Source organism: Corvus brachyrhynchos, unplaced genomic scaffold (genome assembly GCF_000691975.1).
Source record: "Corvus brachyrhynchos isolate BGI_N302 unplaced genomic scaffold, ASM69197v1 scaffold4, whole genome shotgun sequence".
Taxonomy (NCBI): domain Eukaryota; kingdom Metazoa; phylum Chordata; class Aves; order Passeriformes; family Corvidae; genus Corvus; species Corvus brachyrhynchos.
The window spans coordinates 2,068,723-2,085,019 of NW_008237878.1; the positions used below are offsets into that span (position 1 = coordinate 2,068,723).

The following is a 16,297-nucleotide window of genomic DNA, read 5'->3' on the forward strand; positions in this document are numbered from 1 at the left end:
GTCAGCTCCTTGGTCATCACCATTACCTTTAGTATGGTGGTGGTATTGGCAGTGCAGCGATTCTTCTGGATCTGCAGCACCTGGGACACCCCGATCAGGATGCCATTCTTTGTCTCGAAGGATTTTCCATCCAAAGGAATATTGTTGACAAACTTCTGCAAAGCAGAAGAAAACAGCTGAGATGATAACCATCAATTCCCTTTGCATGGATTGCTTGGCAGCTGCCAGATAGTCACATCAGTAAACTTGTGAAGGTGTGCAAAAGAGAAGTGGGAGTATTGAGTCAGCACCCTTAGAAAGTGATAGGTCAAGCCAGACCCTCAGATGGCAGAACGGTCTGCCTCCCTTACCTGGGTGTTGTTTTGGTAAAACATTAGCCAATAGGAGAGGCCTAACATGCTGTTCTTATGAATTCCACTTCTCAAGTCCGCGGGCAAGAGCTTCTCTCCCAGTACAATGTGGTACTGCACTGTTTCATTGTCCTAAATCCACAAAAATACAAATGTTAGGAGCCTTTTCACTTCCTAGAATACAATTCAGTCAGAGGTATGGCATAAGAAGTGCTCCTAAGAACCTGTAATGGCTAATTAACCCCACAGAGCCTAGTAACTCTCTATCACAGGTGACTGATCACACTTGATGATTCTGATACTTGATGAAGCCATTCGTGTTTTTTGGAACCTTTCAGAAGTCTGAAAATTGCCACAGCCAGCCAGGAAGTGGAACATACTGTGCCATCTATCCACATACTAATTTACTCTGCACTTGGGGTCCAAATACTCTTTTCAGATCCCACTGCAACAACCAAGAAAACCTGTCATTTCTCTGCCATATTTCTGCCAGCTTTTAGCATCAGATATTCATCTCCTCTCCATGCTGAAATCCCTGGAGCTTGTTTGGTATTTGGCAGTGTACATGCCCCTGCACTCACCACAATACACATTCAAACTGCATGCAAGCAGTGAGCTTACCAGCTGGGTCACATTGGCAGCATGGCAGTACTCCTCAATGGAATTATTTCCAGGAACAAAAATTGTGTATTGTTCAGAGGACTCAACTTTCCCAGTGAGCTGGTACTCCTAAAAAATGTCCAAACAGTAACATTAGCAATTACCCTTGGACTCATTAAAACCCAAACCACACATGAGATCAATTACAAAGGCAAGAGGAAATGCTTGAAAATGGGTTATACAACTTCTACTCAGCCACACACATCTGATTGCTTGCTCCTCATCCTGGCTGACATAAGAGCAGCTTCCCATCTATGAAAAAGTCTTCCCTTTCCTCTGGGTTTCTCTGCCTTGTACAGGGATGAGAGCACCTGCAGTAGACAGGTCATCTTCTACTGTAATACATGCCAGTGATGTAGAGATCTAACTGTAATTATATAACTCTTTGGCTGCTCAGAAGGGCTTTCCTAGAAGATCCCTCATGTAGGACACACATGATCTCCCTTCCTTACCAGGCAGTCCAAATTTAGGTCCCCCAGCACAGGGTAAGGTGGGCATTTGCTTAAAAGACAGTTCTGACAGTGACAGCTGGGCTCACCTCGACTGCTTACCTCTAGCAACTCCTTGAATGTGCTGAACGAGGCCACTGCGTTGAGCTGTTCCTGCAGACCTGGAGGGCTCGGTGGGATATCTCCTGGGGGTGGCAACAAAACCTGCAGAAGAAGTGGATTCAGAGCAAGGCTGAGCAAGGGGCTGAGGGGAATCACACTGGACTCCTGCCCTGCTTCCAAGAAAGGCAATTAAAAGGCCTCATTTTACACAATCCTGCAATAGCCTGAACTCAGCTATCAGCCAAGAGAAGGGGAACTCTCCTCCCACTTGTCCTGGAGACAAATGTTTTAAACACTGAATACTGCTGCACAGGAAACATCTGTCAGGACCTTGTGATAACCTCATATATTTTGCCTTTATATCCCTTCCTAACTGTCCAGACATGTATTCCTCCTTGGCCCTATCACAGAGGCTGCTACACAAAGCTGCTGCTACAACTGCAGCATTTCCCAGTGTCACATGTACTGACATACCTTACTGAGGACATGGATAATGCCATTGCTGGCAGGGATGTCACTGACAACTACACTTGCATTCTGGATGGTCAATACCTGCACAAGGACCAGAGGGAGAAGCAAAAGAATTAGGAAATGCCAAGCAAGTTCAAAACAAGTACATTGTTCATTCAAGCCTGCACGTGGTTAATCTGGGTACAGCTTTTGAAAGATGCCTGCATTTGAGGGCACCAGTGTCCCATCCAGGCTCCCCACTGGATACAGCAGCCCCTCAGCAGTTAAATTTGAGATTGTACACGAGCCTTATGTAAGAAACCCTTACACCACTCGTGGTGTTTATCTGCCATCTGGTCTGTGGGTTGAGAGTGGGTAATTCTGGCCTGTCGTACTTTCTGAGCTTTTCAGCAGTGAAGACACCTTCAAGGAAGTGGGCTCTGAGGGGAACAAAATCAGATAAAGAAAACATTAGGGAACTGTTGGTAATGACTGGGAGATAAGACCTTACCACCCAACATTCACATCTCTCACATGAAGTAGTTCAGCATGTGGTGAGAACAATGGAGAGAACTGTTCTGCTGCCATCTGACTGGGAAAATCTCCCTCTGCAAATACATGAAAAACAAACCCACTTCCCACTTCCCATGGTCTGTGATCTGTTTTGTTTTAAATGCCTACTTAATTTTTGCATGCTAGATATTTAAATTTGCTTCTATATTTATCTCAAGATATCTCCTTATTGGTCATGCACAAGAAAAAATCCATCTCATGGCTTTGTTGCTGTTGTTTGGCCCAGTAAAGCAAAGGCAGGAAGCTCCTAGTACCTGACTAAAAATGGCAGGGTGTAGGGGGTCAACCAGAAATCTTTGTCAGCATTGCTCAAGTTCTTGATAGCTGCCTCTGATGGCACCAGGACAGTGACATTGGTTCCTGCTGGGATGCTGAAGAGAGATTTCTGTTGTCCAAAGCACAAAAATGAACAAATAAGACACGCCATTGCCACATCTAGAGTGCAAAATACAGCCAACAGCCATCCCGCTCTTGCAGTCACGTGAAAGGGATGTGAAGGAGCACAGCACATGCTCAGCAGTACAGCAGGCTCTCCTGGGTTCTCCTGGGCACAGCAGTCAATGAATGCCACAGGTAGTTTAGCCAAAACAGCTGACATCTGATTGCCAAGGGAAAACCTGCTGCTTTAAGCTCTACTTTCCCAATTCAGTTTTCCTTCCAACACATTTAATCATATCCATGAATCCTTTTTGAACCCCCAACATCAGTCCTGGGGGAGGGATCAAGATAATTGCTGGCAAAAGCAATGTATGCAGCAGGCCAGGTGAGCTAAAGCTCATTTAGAGGCTGTCCATCATAGTGTGTTTCTACAGGCTTGCTGCAGTCTGTGGAGGGTCTCGCTTAATCCCACACCAAAGACAGGGAAGCAGCAATGAGAAAAGGAACAAACACACAGTGTAATGTCCCAAAGGATGTTCTTCTGAAAAACAGTGTTATAATGCCACCCCTTCTTTCCCTTCTGTGTTGTTTTTTGATGGCCAGGAGTTACAGATGGTACAACCATGAAAATTAAGTGTAACACAGCCCCAGCTTCCTCCACTCATGACCCTCATTCTACCACAAACTCCACAGCTTTTCTACATGCCTGCTCTGGAGCCATTTCTACATTGCTTTGTTTTGTTTTCTCTGAAGATAAATGGAGTTGCATGTCCTTTAACAGACTCACTCACAGAACTTACATGTGTGGGTGTCCCATGGTTTCTCTTACCTTAACCCAGTTGTAGAAGCCTGCAAAGTGGGAATTCCTGGCCAGCTCCTTTCAAATAGAAACAACAGAAGAGTTACCTCTGCTGAGCACAGGGTACAGGGCTGGGGGACTCAGGGTGCAGGAAAGGAGCCCTTTGCAATATCAAATCTGCAACGACGACTTAGACATTCTTCTCACTTCACAACCGTTACAGGCACCATGCATTGTGAGGAGAGATGGGCATTTCAAAAGCAAACTTCACCCATTAAAAAATATATATTCCCAAATAAACAAACTCTTTTCAACTAATTTGCAATAAGTTAATGTGTATCAGGGACAAAAGATTGAATCCAAAATGGCCTTTGATATTTCTAATGACAGAAAACAGGCCTGACAGCTCTGACCTGAAAAACTTTCTGAACAACAAAGAAAAGGTGACTTATTGCACAGGACAGGTGCTCCCTGCACAGGGGTGAAGCAGCTTAGAAATTATGGTTTCACTGGCAGTAATTAGTCTTGGCATTGCTTCTGTCCCTGTGGCCTTGGAATACAATTGTGCTTCAGGCTGATGCTGGGAGAAGGAGTCAACTCAGGTAACAGAGAAAAGTAAAGTAAGAGCAGAGCCAGTTCTCTCCAGCCTCAAAAAGGCCTCAGACATTTGCCCTTCACTAACTTTTAGAATGTCCCCATAGCACGTCATGCCATCTCCGATGTAGCCTTCAGAGCAAACACAGGATCTCTCTCCTCCACCAAGGGGTACACATGTAGCCTGAAAATACAAGGAAAGGAAGGAGAAATTAGAGAGCAAACACATGTTATGTAGTGTTATACCTATCTCAGAATTGAATTCTGGCCTTCCAAGGGCTGGGCTAGAGTAGCACACACAAACACCTTCCACCTGCTGCCTTTATGCACTGAGTGCTCTCCTCATGCAGCTGAGCCTAGGTGATTGCTTTGGTTGTGTGAACCCACAAAAATCAGAGGATCCATCTCTGGAGCACATCAGTGCAGGCCAGTAAGATGATATAACATAAACCCTTGTAATTCTCTCAATGCCATGGCTGCTGCAAAACCTGTCAGTAAGCAGGTGAACCTCCCCTGCCATGCCAGCCTTAGGACAGCTCTTTAGTTACTCACCAGGTCATGGCAGCCACCATTGTCCATGAGGCATGGGTTGATTGCATCACAGCTGTGGCCATCGCCAGCATAACCCCTCTTGCAGACACACTTGCTCTGCAAGAAAGAGACATTTCAGTTTTATAGACTTACCAGAGCATCCTCATTTACTATTCAAAAAAGGCCTAAGGCAGCAAAACTTATCCTTAATTTATTTTCCCAGGTTTTCTTCCTGGTCCCTCAAGACCTGGAAATGTGGAGTTGTTTCCTTAGCAGAGCATCATCCTCTATCACAGCACACAATCTGCCTGGTTACTCAAAGCATTGATCTCTCACGTTGCTTGGCTGTGGGAGTCACTTGAAGATGGTGGTTTCCTCCTTTATTTCCAGGTTTTTGGGGAATGACACAGACTTCATGAATGGCAGAAAGAGGAGAGGAGTTGATTTCAAAGCTTTCTGCTTTCAAGATAACTAGGAGAGCACTTGCATATCGCACCTCACTAAGATCTGCTACAACTTTTGTACCTTTTTTTCAGCACATTGTGCAACTCTCTCCTGGCTCAGTGGGGAGAAGCAGCACCCTGACAAGTCCCCTCTCATGAGTGCCTTGCCTTCCTCTTATCTCAACATGCTTTACTCTTGGCCCAGCTCCCTCCACAGACTGTGTGAACAGGTGCACATGCTCTTCAATGCTGTGGTCTGGGGACAGGGGGATGCAGCAAGTGGTGCCTTAGATCAAGCTGTATTGCTGCACAAGCCCCCGAGTCGAGTAGCAGTCCTGAACACACCAGTGCATCTCACACACAAATGCATGCTCATGCTGCAGCTGGTGTTTCTGGCTGTAGACAAGCAAGCTTGGCTGCTGGCCAGCCCAATTTTTATCCCTGGCAATCCAAGGCCACCTCAGAGCAGCTGAGGAAGTGTTAATTCTACCATCAGGCTGCTTAGCTTTGCTCATACCTGTCCAGGCCCGATGTAAACGCAGTCGGCGTTGAGGTGGCAGTTCCCTCTGCTCTCCAGCATGCAGTTGTCTATGGGCACACAGGCCTTCCCATCCCCAGTCCAGCCCACATTGCACTGGCAGGTGGCAGTGCCAGGTCCTGTACTGGTGCACAGGGCCTTCAGGAGAAGGGAGAGAGAAGGAATTACATTCAGCAGAAGGGAGAGAGTGCAAAGAAAATACAACAACAAATCTCCTTCCTCACACTGTGGGGAATTTCTGACTGACCAACTCTGATTCCAGCACTGGGGATGGGGGTGGAAGCATCTTCTCCAGGAGAGTAATGGAAAGCTTCATAATAAAGTGATTCTGGAAATATTTTGTTTTTTAAGAGAGGTAGACACTTGTGTCTAAGGTGGCTCAGAACTCACAGAGCATTCATTACCATTGTGTAAAGCTCTTCCATTACACAATAAATATTCCCTGAAAAGGAGGACCACAATCTCCTGCCTGGACATGTGGGATGGAATTAATGATAGATGGCAGATGTCTCTCAGGAAAGACCTACTTTGTACCCAGTGCCATCCTATTCTCTTCTATATGGCCCAATGTCTTCCTCTGACTGAAGGGTCTAATTTATGATGAGGTCTGACCATTTGGCAGCAATTTCCAACATAAAGCACCACAGTCTTTAACCATGGATAATAATGTAGTGTTGATGGTTACTGGGAATGTGAGCTGGATCTCACAGTTAAGCTATAGCCTGAACATAACAACAGAGAAAGTAACACATGTCAGAAGAGCTTGAGGGGAATATAATTGCAAATGAAAAATTATCTGTACAGCTAATCTGTGTGACTGATAAAATATCTGGTGTGAATCAGCCAAACTTGGTGTTGACTTGGAGTGTCACATTTTGGCACCAATCCAAGTGATCAACATCTTTACAATGACTGTGTCAAGCCACCTGTTATTCCACCACATCTGACAGACAGGAAAAATTAACACACAAAATCTGTAACAGTCCCAGGAGTCCTGGATCCATGCCCTGATTGAGAGGAGCTGCCTCTCCACACTTCACAGTCTGACCCCACTTACGTTCTGTGAACAACCTCCCCGTTCTGGCTGACTGCACAGGTCGATGGGCTGGCAGGAAAACCCATCCCCTTCGTATCCATCCATGCAGATGCACCTTAAAAGTACAAACACAAAAGGGACACAGGTAGAGCAGTCCCCCAGGCAAGCAAGATTGATTACTAGCAGGTTGGCTGAGTTACTCAAACAATCCTGTGCAACAAGTACGCAGACACACACACACAGAGCCACAGGGGTGGTTGTACAATGGCAGTGTGCCCCTGAATGTGCCACAAAGACTGACCTTGCTGTGTCGTTGAGGCTGCAGACAGCATGCTGGTGGCAGTACTGGGACAGCCCACTTGGGCCACAGTTGTTGGATGTCTTGTCACAGAATTTCCCAGTGTAGCCTTCCTTGCAGGACCAGGACTGACACACCCCCCCACTGCCAGGCCTGTTGTCACAGACACCATGGACACAGGCACAATCTGTCAAGGACATGCAGTAAGATCAGTAAGCACAAAAAGTCCAGAACACCACAGTTGTAGATTCCCAACTTTCTTTCAAAATCACTCATGACACCAAATGATCATCCCTTTTTTTTTTTTTTTTCTGACAGAGGGATGTCTGCCGAGAGACATCCATCACAAATCGAGCCTGGCCAGGGAACAGATCCTGTGACTGCCTGGATCCACATTTTCTATAGGCTGTAATTTAGGCTATCGAGCTCAAGGTCATTGTCAACTGTCTTTTGTTTCCTAACAGGACAGATCTAAATTAGGTTGATGTTTCCAAAACCCCCATCAACCACTGTCATATCAAACATGTCTTCTCCACTGTTGTTTGAAGGGACACACATGATGACATTTTTGTCACTCGTGATGCTGGTCTTGACAGAAGGGAATCCAACATACATGAATTTGCACCATTATCCTTGTTCTACATTTTTCCTTAGTCTCTCCATCAGAGTTACCAACCTTCATCACAGTTCTCGCCATGCTTGTTTGGGTTTGCACAGATGTGGCAGGCTGTGCCTTTGAAACCTTCAAAGCAGTGACAGTTGCCATTCCCTTGTATGCCATCGCTGCACTGGAAGGAAAACAAAAAGAAAACCAAAGTGGTTGAAACTCAGGGAAATGCCAAGGCCTTGATATCCATCAAAGGCACTTTGATACTCACAGTAACAAACAGGACTTTGAAGAGTGCTGGTAGTAATACAAGATCCCACACAGCCAGAGCTGTCCCCCACAGCCATGACCTGATTCACACTGAATGTATGCCACTCTCCCTGGATCTTCTGCTACCACTGCTGCAGCCTTGGAGCACAAACTCTGATTTGTACTTATCTACAGCTACGCTCTCAAACCACACTGATGCCACCGCTCCTTGCAGTGCAGAAGGTTCCTCCACACTTACATTTCCCCGGCCATAGCATGGACTGGAAAATCCCCCTGGGCATGGCATGCAGTCTGGACCAAAGAACCCTTTGCAGCATCCAGGTTTCTGAAAAAAAAGCAAAATTGGTAAGGTATGACGTGACTTAACAATATCAAATTTGCAACGATGACTTACACATTCTTCTCACTTCACAACCATTACAGGCACCATGTATTGTGAGGAGAGATGGGCACTTCAAACTTCACCCATTAAAAAAATATATTCCCAAATAAACAAACTCTTTTCAACTCATCTGCAATGAGTATCCTAGAGGAATCCTGTGCTCATAATTCTGAAATTCTGGTCTTTGTCTCTGCCATGGAGGGAAACAGAATGTTGCATTTGGCACCTAGGACCTCCTGCACTTAAATTATTTTTCAACAATGCCCCTCTTCCTGCTCATAGCCTGTTCTTCTCAGAACAAACCATTATTTTCTGCTTGTTCTGTGACTTCAACACACAGGGTCCATGTTTTTTATGAACTTTTAATTCTTTAATAGCACTGGCCCACTCACTCTTACTTTATCCTTGCCCAGGACTGCATTCCTGTGGAGGGATGGAGCAGTCCTGGATTGCAGGCCCTGTCATGACTGTCCAAAGGAAGAACAATCATAATACAAACAATCAACAGTATTTAATGAAACAACCACAAATCATTCCATAGAGCTGGCACTGTGAGAGCTCAGGAGCTGCAGACAAACACGCGGTCCATAAATTCATAAATTCACTGACAGACCTTCCCGAACCATCTGACAATGGTTCATAAACAGGATGCAATCACTTCACAGCTTAAAGCACTTTCCCTGTGCTCAGCTTCCTCTGGGAGAAATGCTAAATCTGGGACACTCCAGTTAACACTGCACCATCATGGCTTCCTACAGCTTAGCTGGTCACAGCAGGGATGCCTTATTTTATTTATTTATTGCACTTAGGTTTAACTGAGCTGCTTTCTAACATTTGCAGCAGGTTGGTACCCTGTGTTCTCTCAATGGAAAAGCAGGCAGCTGGTTTATGTGATGGTCCTGGGGACAGCTTTCCTTTTGCTCCCATCCAGCCCTCTCAACTCAGAGCTCTTCTTGGTGAATGAGGAAAGGCAGAGCTGAGCTCCTTGCAGAGGGAATGTGCTCCTCCATCACACTCACCGTGACGGTTTGATTGCAGTACCTGGCGCACCCCTTCTTCAGGACATTCAGGCCTTGTGGATCATGGATGTAAACACATTCCTTTGGAGAGAGTGTTGGTTCCTGTACAAACAAAACAAGCCATCAGTACCCTTTGCTCTTTTGCAGCAGAGAGCAACTGTACCTATCTCTGAGCTGAGGAAGTTCACTGAGCAGCCAAGGTGAACTGCACACAGTTACGGCAGGCCTGGGATGAACCAAGGCACATGGTGGCCTCCTCTTACTCCCAAGAGTCCCCAAGTCTGAGCCAAGGTGCTGCCCTTTAGTTTTAATAATAGTATCTATGATAAGGGAGAGAGCAAGCACAGGGGGAGGAAGGGAGGGACAGGACCCAAGGGTGAGATAAGGGCTGCAGGCGGGAGAAAAAGAATAAGAAAGAGGGGAGGAAAGAGATAGGAGAGGGGAGAGAGTGGGGCATAGGGGAGTAAGGAGAGGGAGGGAGGGCAGGAAAAAGATGAAGGTGAGACAAAGAGAGGAACACATAGGAGAAAGGGTTGCAAATAACTTTGGAACAATGCTCAGTGACCTGTCTTGGAGTTGAGCACAGGTAGAACTGGGCCCCAGATGATTCTGACTTTGCCAGCCTCAATCAGAGAGGAAAATGAGCAACCAGTGATTTTGCAGAGCTCTACTTCAGACATCCGTGCTGAGACTGCATTAGCAAGTTCTCCTGGAAGTCAGATCTCTCAGAGGACACCCAAGAGTTTAAGGGTGGTGAGCACCTCTCTGGCTTTCACAAACAACATCTTGGGTCTGGCCTTCACATTGTGACTTCCTGGAACTTGCTGTTCTGCTAACCTCAGCATGGGATAACTCAAACAGCAGCACTCCACTCCCCCTTGCTCCACCTTCAGCTAGCTCCGCTCATCTCTGAATCAACAGGGAGCAGAGGCAAGGAACAAACTGTTTCTCACTCCCTGCAGTGCAGAAAGGTTGTTGTGATTCTCTGCCTGTGATATAGGCAGTACTGGATGGTACTAGTGGAATCAGGCTTGCTTCTGAGACTCTGGAGGAGCTGGCAAACCCTGCATGTGAGTAGGAAAGCTCTGCCTGAGGCAGAGCAGAAGTGCTAAAAGCTGCCAATCTACAATTTCATTCAGATCAGAATTTCTCACCATGGTCCACATTGATTCAGCAAGCAGACTTCAGACTAAGAGAGTGCACAGAGCAGTGAGTGGGCACCAGTCTGGGATCACAAGGCATGGATACATGCCCTCTAACAAGCCTCTCTACTGGCTGCCTTTCCTGCTCTCTATTTATTTGAAAGCGGCTGACTTAGAAACTGTCAGCATGTCTGTCATTATACAAAGAAATTACAGAAATAACTACAAATATTTACCATTTCCTTGCTTCCAGGTGGGCAAATGCTGTTGTTGAGAGTCTCACAGTCCACACAAGAGCCCTGTTAAGAAAAGAAGAGGCAAAAATATAATCTTCTCAAAGGAACCCCTTCCCCATGCCAAGAATGCTACAGAGCTACTGTTCCCAGTACGTATATCCAAAACATCATGTGTATCTGAAATATTTAACTACTATTAGTTTCCACACTCTGAAATGTGCCAAGTTCATCATTTACATAAAATATCTCACGTGTCTCAAGGAGATGCTTGTACCTGCCTGAAGACCTGCCTGGGGTCTGTCTGCACTCTCTGAGTCTCTCTGCCACTAGACCTGCTGCTAGGCTGGAAAGGGTTTTGAGCATCCAAGCAGCAAGACTCACTGAGTCAGCAAGTTATGTGGACACACTGGCCCCCTTGTTTCTCTCCAAACCTCTTGCTATTCAGAGCCTCACCTTCTTTCTTCAGTAACCTACCAACGATCAAACTGGGGAGCAAGCACCTCAAATACTGTATATGAAACAGTTCATGTGAGAATATTGCACAGCATTTGTAGCTCTGGCTACTGAATGCCTGCTTCCTGTCCAGGCTACAGGACACCAGCGCTCAAAGAGGTGGGAACAAAGCTCTGTCAGCCAAGTTAGCAACTCTAGTGGGAAGAAGATCATATGAGGGAAAAGGCAGATGTACTTTGGAATCAGAGGAAGGATGGGTGCACGGAAAGAACAACAACCTACCAGGAACATCTGCTGATTAGCAGGAAAGCAGTGCCAAGCACAAGCAGAAGAAACACTGACAGTGCTGCCAAAACTCATACCAGGGGAAGTCTCAGACAGACCACATTTCCCAAATGCAGTTTACACAGCCTGCTTTTGGCCCTCCAGGTGAGTGTGGGGTACACAGCTGTGCTTGAGCATGAGAACGGGAGAAGCTGACTTACCATCACAATCTTATGTTGCTCTTCATTGCATCTGTGAGGCAAAATAGGAACGATTGAAGGAGGGATGAAGATGCCATCCAAGGTATGAATGATACCATTTGATGCCACAATGTCTCTCATGTTTAAGGGGATCCCTGATTCATCCATCAGAATTCTTCCCTGATGCAGAAACACAATTTTAGACCATTAGACAGGATCAACTACATAAAGCCAATGCAGGAAACAGATGGTTCACAACATCAAGGGCAACTACACGAATGGTCAGGCCTCTTAGTGGAGTCACAGATTCGATAAGAAGCAAACCACTTCAACTATCTCTTTAAGTCCAGATTTTTAAGCAGAGGAGGAAGCAGAGATTGGGTGAAACCACATTGTTCAGAACAACACCAGACTTTCCCCAACACCAGACAGAACAACACCAGGGTTTGCTCCAAAGGGTTTTGATTCACGCTTACATCTGCACTAATGTTGATGGTCAGTATCTGGTTAGCCATTGTAACAATGTGTGGCATCATTATCAGTTGCTCTACAGTCACCTGAAACAAAAACACAAGGTACCATGAGAAAGCAGGGTCATTTCACTGCAGCTTACAGAATCCTTCCGTGATTCCTGCCACTTAAAAAACTTCTCAAGGGGACTTAACATTTACATTTCATGAAATACCTTAAAAACAAACAATGGGTCAGAGGGTAATCCAGGACTTTGTGTGAACTGTTTGCAGAACCACAAACACAGCAGTGCTGGTGGCAGCTGCCTTGGTTTTCATTCCTTGTTTAGGTAACTGCCCAGCACAGCTGAAATCAAGTCTCACTAACAGTGTCTCTTACTAATACAGCTGAAAGTAGGGTCAGACTAATAAGGGTTTTTCTAGGACATATTCAATAAACAATGAAAGTTCAGCCAGAAGCATAATAAAGAACATATTTTGACTGAAAAAATAAGCTTAAAGGCAGAAAAAAATTGCAAACTGCAGCTTTTGTACTGAGAAACTTAATGATTTGAGTAGAGAGAAGTTCTGAGAACCAGGACAATTGTTATTTTTGTGTCCTGCAGCAAACTCGGCTGGACAATATTTTCATTGTAAAGGCCATCCAACTAGGGAACACCAACACTCCAGAAAATTCAGAGTTTCTTGATGGAGAGCACAGCTGTCCCTTTTGGCAAGCCCTTTCATGGTAAACATTTTCTCCTCATCAGATCCTCATCACATCTCTGCTCCCCCAGGGGAAGTTCAGGAAGTAGCAACTAAAGTCATCAACACTATGACCTTTATGCCAGACAAGAGAGTTGATAAGTTGTTGGTCTGAAGGAGGTCTGGAGTTAGAGCTGCTGCCTTACCGCTGCTGAAGTGTAGATGTGATGTTTCACCAGCTCCTGAAGCTTATTTATGCCCTAAGGAAAGAAGAGAGCATCAGAATCAGATACCCCTTCAATGCTCAGGAGTAAGAGATGGCAATTACATTTTCTTCTAATCAATGACTGACAATGGCAATGCCTATAGCAGTGAATTCACTTGGTGAATAAGTTCCTTCATTTTCCCCTGCCCAAAGCTGGCGTGAGGAATGAAAGTCAAACACCAGATTTAAGCAATCTGGCTAACCACATTGCCCACTGCAGGTTCCAACTGCACCCACTTCTCTCCCAGAGCCTTACAGAAACAAACACATGGTTTAGCCATCCCCAGGAAGAACAGCTTTCAGCAACGACCAGATAAATTGCACAAAGTCATTCCAGCACAGCCCAGTGCAACTCAGTCAGCTCAGGATGTCTTACAGCGCTATGGGCTCTCACCTCTGTGAAAAGATAAATGAGCCTTCCATCTCTCAGCCTATCCACACCATCATTGCTGGGTACAAATACAGTGAAGGGGCCTGGTCCATCCAGTATTGCAGGCAGGCCACAGTTCTGCAAAAAGAGTAGAAGATTTCATCATGGATCTAGCATGGGTTAGTGAGGGGGGTCCAGCAGGAAGTGAGAGGAAACATTAAACAATGCACTAAAGGCAGAGCAGTTGAAAAGCAAAGTGTGCAAGAGGCAACTGGACACCAAGGACAGGTGTGTGATATAACAGAGGCATAAGTGCCACAAAACCACAGCTGGGACAAGGAAGCCACTGGTGGGAATGCAGCAATAATGAGCAAGGGAGTCCTGGGCTGATGCTCCCTGCATGCTTTAAACACACAAGCACACACACAGAGACTAAAGTGTGGTCAAGAACTAAACATGCTTTGGAGAACAACTCTCCAGGGACATGGGGAAGGGAACATGGGGAGGAAGATGGGAAAGAGGCATGTACCCTTGCTGCTTGTGCCAGATCCCCTATAGATGTGAAAACTCCAATCTTTTCCATTATATTTGCTTAGGTAAAATAAGAAAATAAGAAATTACACAGAATAAAACTTTCAGAATAAGCCAAATTACTGAGATGTTTTTAAATGCTATTCAAAATTCCCCCCAAATCAGCAGCAGGCTTTGTACAGCAGCTTCCTGGGCAGACACAAACTTGCTTACCTCCAGTATAGTTTCAAATCTACTGAAGATCTCCATTGAAGCAAGAATCTCACCAATAGTTTTCTGCAAGAAGATACAAAGAGGAAAAACATGGCTGGGGCTGAAGCAAGCTCTGAGCACATTCTGGGATGCCCAGCTTGTGGTTTGCATGTAAAAATCTACAGGAGGCCATCAACCTCAAAGAGATGGGCACAATCTAATGATTATTTGTTCTCATTTAAAATATTTTTAACACAAAGACAACTTTTTGATTATAATTTCAAGATGCAGTACAGACCAATTAAAGAAAATCTTCATTTGATTTTTATGTGAAAAATACTCTTCAATACTTGTCCTGTAAGATACATATTCTGTAAGATACAACTGAAGAAGAGCTCATTTGCTGTGCTTTTATTCATGAAAGTAGAATTCTCTACTCATCCAAACACTGTAAAAGCATAATTGCAAGATTTTTATCTGGCTTATGCAATACCATTAGCTACTTTTAATGGTATTTTAATAGTACCTAACAGGCCTTATCAGAGCTGAAAACAAATAGCCTTTTCCCTTTAAAAAAAGCCTCACTGATTTGGAGGACTAATTGATTTTTTTTAAAGTGCTTATTCTGCTGTCCCATAAAAGAGAAGAAATATGAATGCTTTTGTACCTGTGAGTTTCTGAGGTTGTCAGTGCTGGTTTTTTTCCTGAGGCTGTTGACAATATGTATGATGCCATTGGCTGCTGGGAGGTTTGATTGCAAGATGTTGTACAGTTCCCCTGGCAGGTCTTGGTACCGGAAAGATTTGATGTATGTCTGGGTAATAATAATAATAATAGGTTATTTCCTTGTGGTACATCTGTGTTACCATGATAGAACTATAAATCAGTGCTTCCTGCCTATGGATCAGCAAGGGGAAGGCACAGCCAGAGTTACTCATGAAAAAGTAAATTTAAGAGGTGGCCTGGGTATAAGACAAGCACCCCATTCTACTTGAGTTTGGGTGATACTTTGATCCTGAGTGGTACTTTTAAGTCTTATTACAGAAAAAACAAGACCTCACCTGGGACACCCTGCTCCAGAATTAAGTTTGACTGTGAGCAATGCTTGATCACAGCTCTGGATCACAAAAGGATGCCCTGACCACCACATAAATGATTTGGAGGCAATCCTGGAACTACAGCTTTGAACACAGCTTTTATGGACTGATTATGCCTACAAGAAGTCTTCACAACAAAGCCAAAGCAGTCAGGCTCACTGAATCACAAGGTATGGATCCATGCACTGAAGCCTGCTGTGTGGGGGTGTCCCAAGGTTAACCTACAAACTAAGCATCCAAGTCTTGGTGCTGCGGCCATGATTCAAGTTCAGGCAAGCACAGCTTTCCTGTGCTTTTCATTTTACCATGTGCATTTTGAATTGTTCCTCCCTGCCCTAAACTTCAGTTCACATCACTGAGAGTTCTGTCTGAAACAAAGGAAGGGGAGGGCAGACTTCCCAGATCAAAAGACTCCTGAGTAAACAAACAGGAAAGAATTTTAAAAGGAGCACTGACACACTCAGTTCGGATTCCCCTGCTCCCAATAGTGCTTTGTCCTTTTGATGTATTATGACCCAGACCTCAAGGCCAAGGCTGGATCCTCAGAGAGGAAACACAGGGCTCTCCCCCTTGGCCACCTGTGAGCATGCAGGAAAGGTGCAGGATGGAGAGAGAGCAGTGTATACAGGAAAATGTGAGTCAATTAGGAAAGGAAGAAAAGAGCCTTCCTTATCAGAACACAACAGGGAAAAATTTTTTTGCTAGGAGGACTAAGGAAAATAAAATAGAAAGAGGGGAAAAGAGAAACTAGAAGAGGAAATAATTCAGCATGTGGCTGTGTCCAAGCACACAAACTACACAGGAGCATGCAGTCTGAAGAGAGACTTTGTTGCCTCGTCCATGTCAGCCACATGGACATTGTAGCCACTGATGCTGTAGGGACAAGGTCTCTTCTCCCGAACACAGGGCATATA

The 16,297-nt window shown here is 45.0% G+C and overlaps 1 protein-coding gene across 1 annotated transcript in view; it reads right to left on the reverse strand.

Annotated features, from left to right (window-relative positions):
* Positions 1 to 16,297, reverse strand: part of STAB1 (stabilin 1) — a 53,323-nt gene that overhangs the window by 20,142 nt on the left and 16,884 nt on the right. The window contains exons 14-36 of the mRNA XM_017732292.1: positions 14,954 to 15,100; positions 14,308 to 14,370; positions 13,588 to 13,701; positions 13,135 to 13,188; positions 12,251 to 12,331; positions 11,796 to 11,954; positions 10,858 to 10,920; positions 9,480 to 9,581; positions 8,317 to 8,403; positions 7,878 to 7,989; positions 7,205 to 7,388; positions 6,925 to 7,018; positions 5,847 to 6,005; positions 4,908 to 5,003; positions 4,444 to 4,539; positions 3,792 to 3,839; positions 2,839 to 2,969; positions 2,340 to 2,451; positions 2,036 to 2,113; positions 1,562 to 1,663; positions 972 to 1,079; positions 351 to 482; positions 27 to 155 (exon numbers count right to left, since the gene is read on the reverse strand). Of these exons, the coding sequence (XP_017587781.1) occupies positions 27 to 155; positions 351 to 482; positions 972 to 1,079; positions 1,562 to 1,663; positions 2,036 to 2,113; positions 2,340 to 2,451; positions 2,839 to 2,969; positions 3,792 to 3,839; positions 4,444 to 4,539; positions 4,908 to 5,003; positions 5,847 to 6,005; positions 6,925 to 7,018; positions 7,205 to 7,388; positions 7,878 to 7,989; positions 8,317 to 8,403; positions 9,480 to 9,581; positions 10,858 to 10,920; positions 11,796 to 11,954; positions 12,251 to 12,331; positions 13,135 to 13,188; positions 13,588 to 13,701; positions 14,308 to 14,370; positions 14,954 to 15,100 (2,451 nt within the window). The remainder of the gene's footprint in view (positions 1 to 26; positions 156 to 350; positions 483 to 971; positions 1,080 to 1,561; positions 1,664 to 2,035; positions 2,114 to 2,339; positions 2,452 to 2,838; positions 2,970 to 3,791; positions 3,840 to 4,443; positions 4,540 to 4,907; positions 5,004 to 5,846; positions 6,006 to 6,924; positions 7,019 to 7,204; positions 7,389 to 7,877; positions 7,990 to 8,316; positions 8,404 to 9,479; positions 9,582 to 10,857; positions 10,921 to 11,795; positions 11,955 to 12,250; positions 12,332 to 13,134; positions 13,189 to 13,587; positions 13,702 to 14,307; positions 14,371 to 14,953; positions 15,101 to 16,297) is intronic.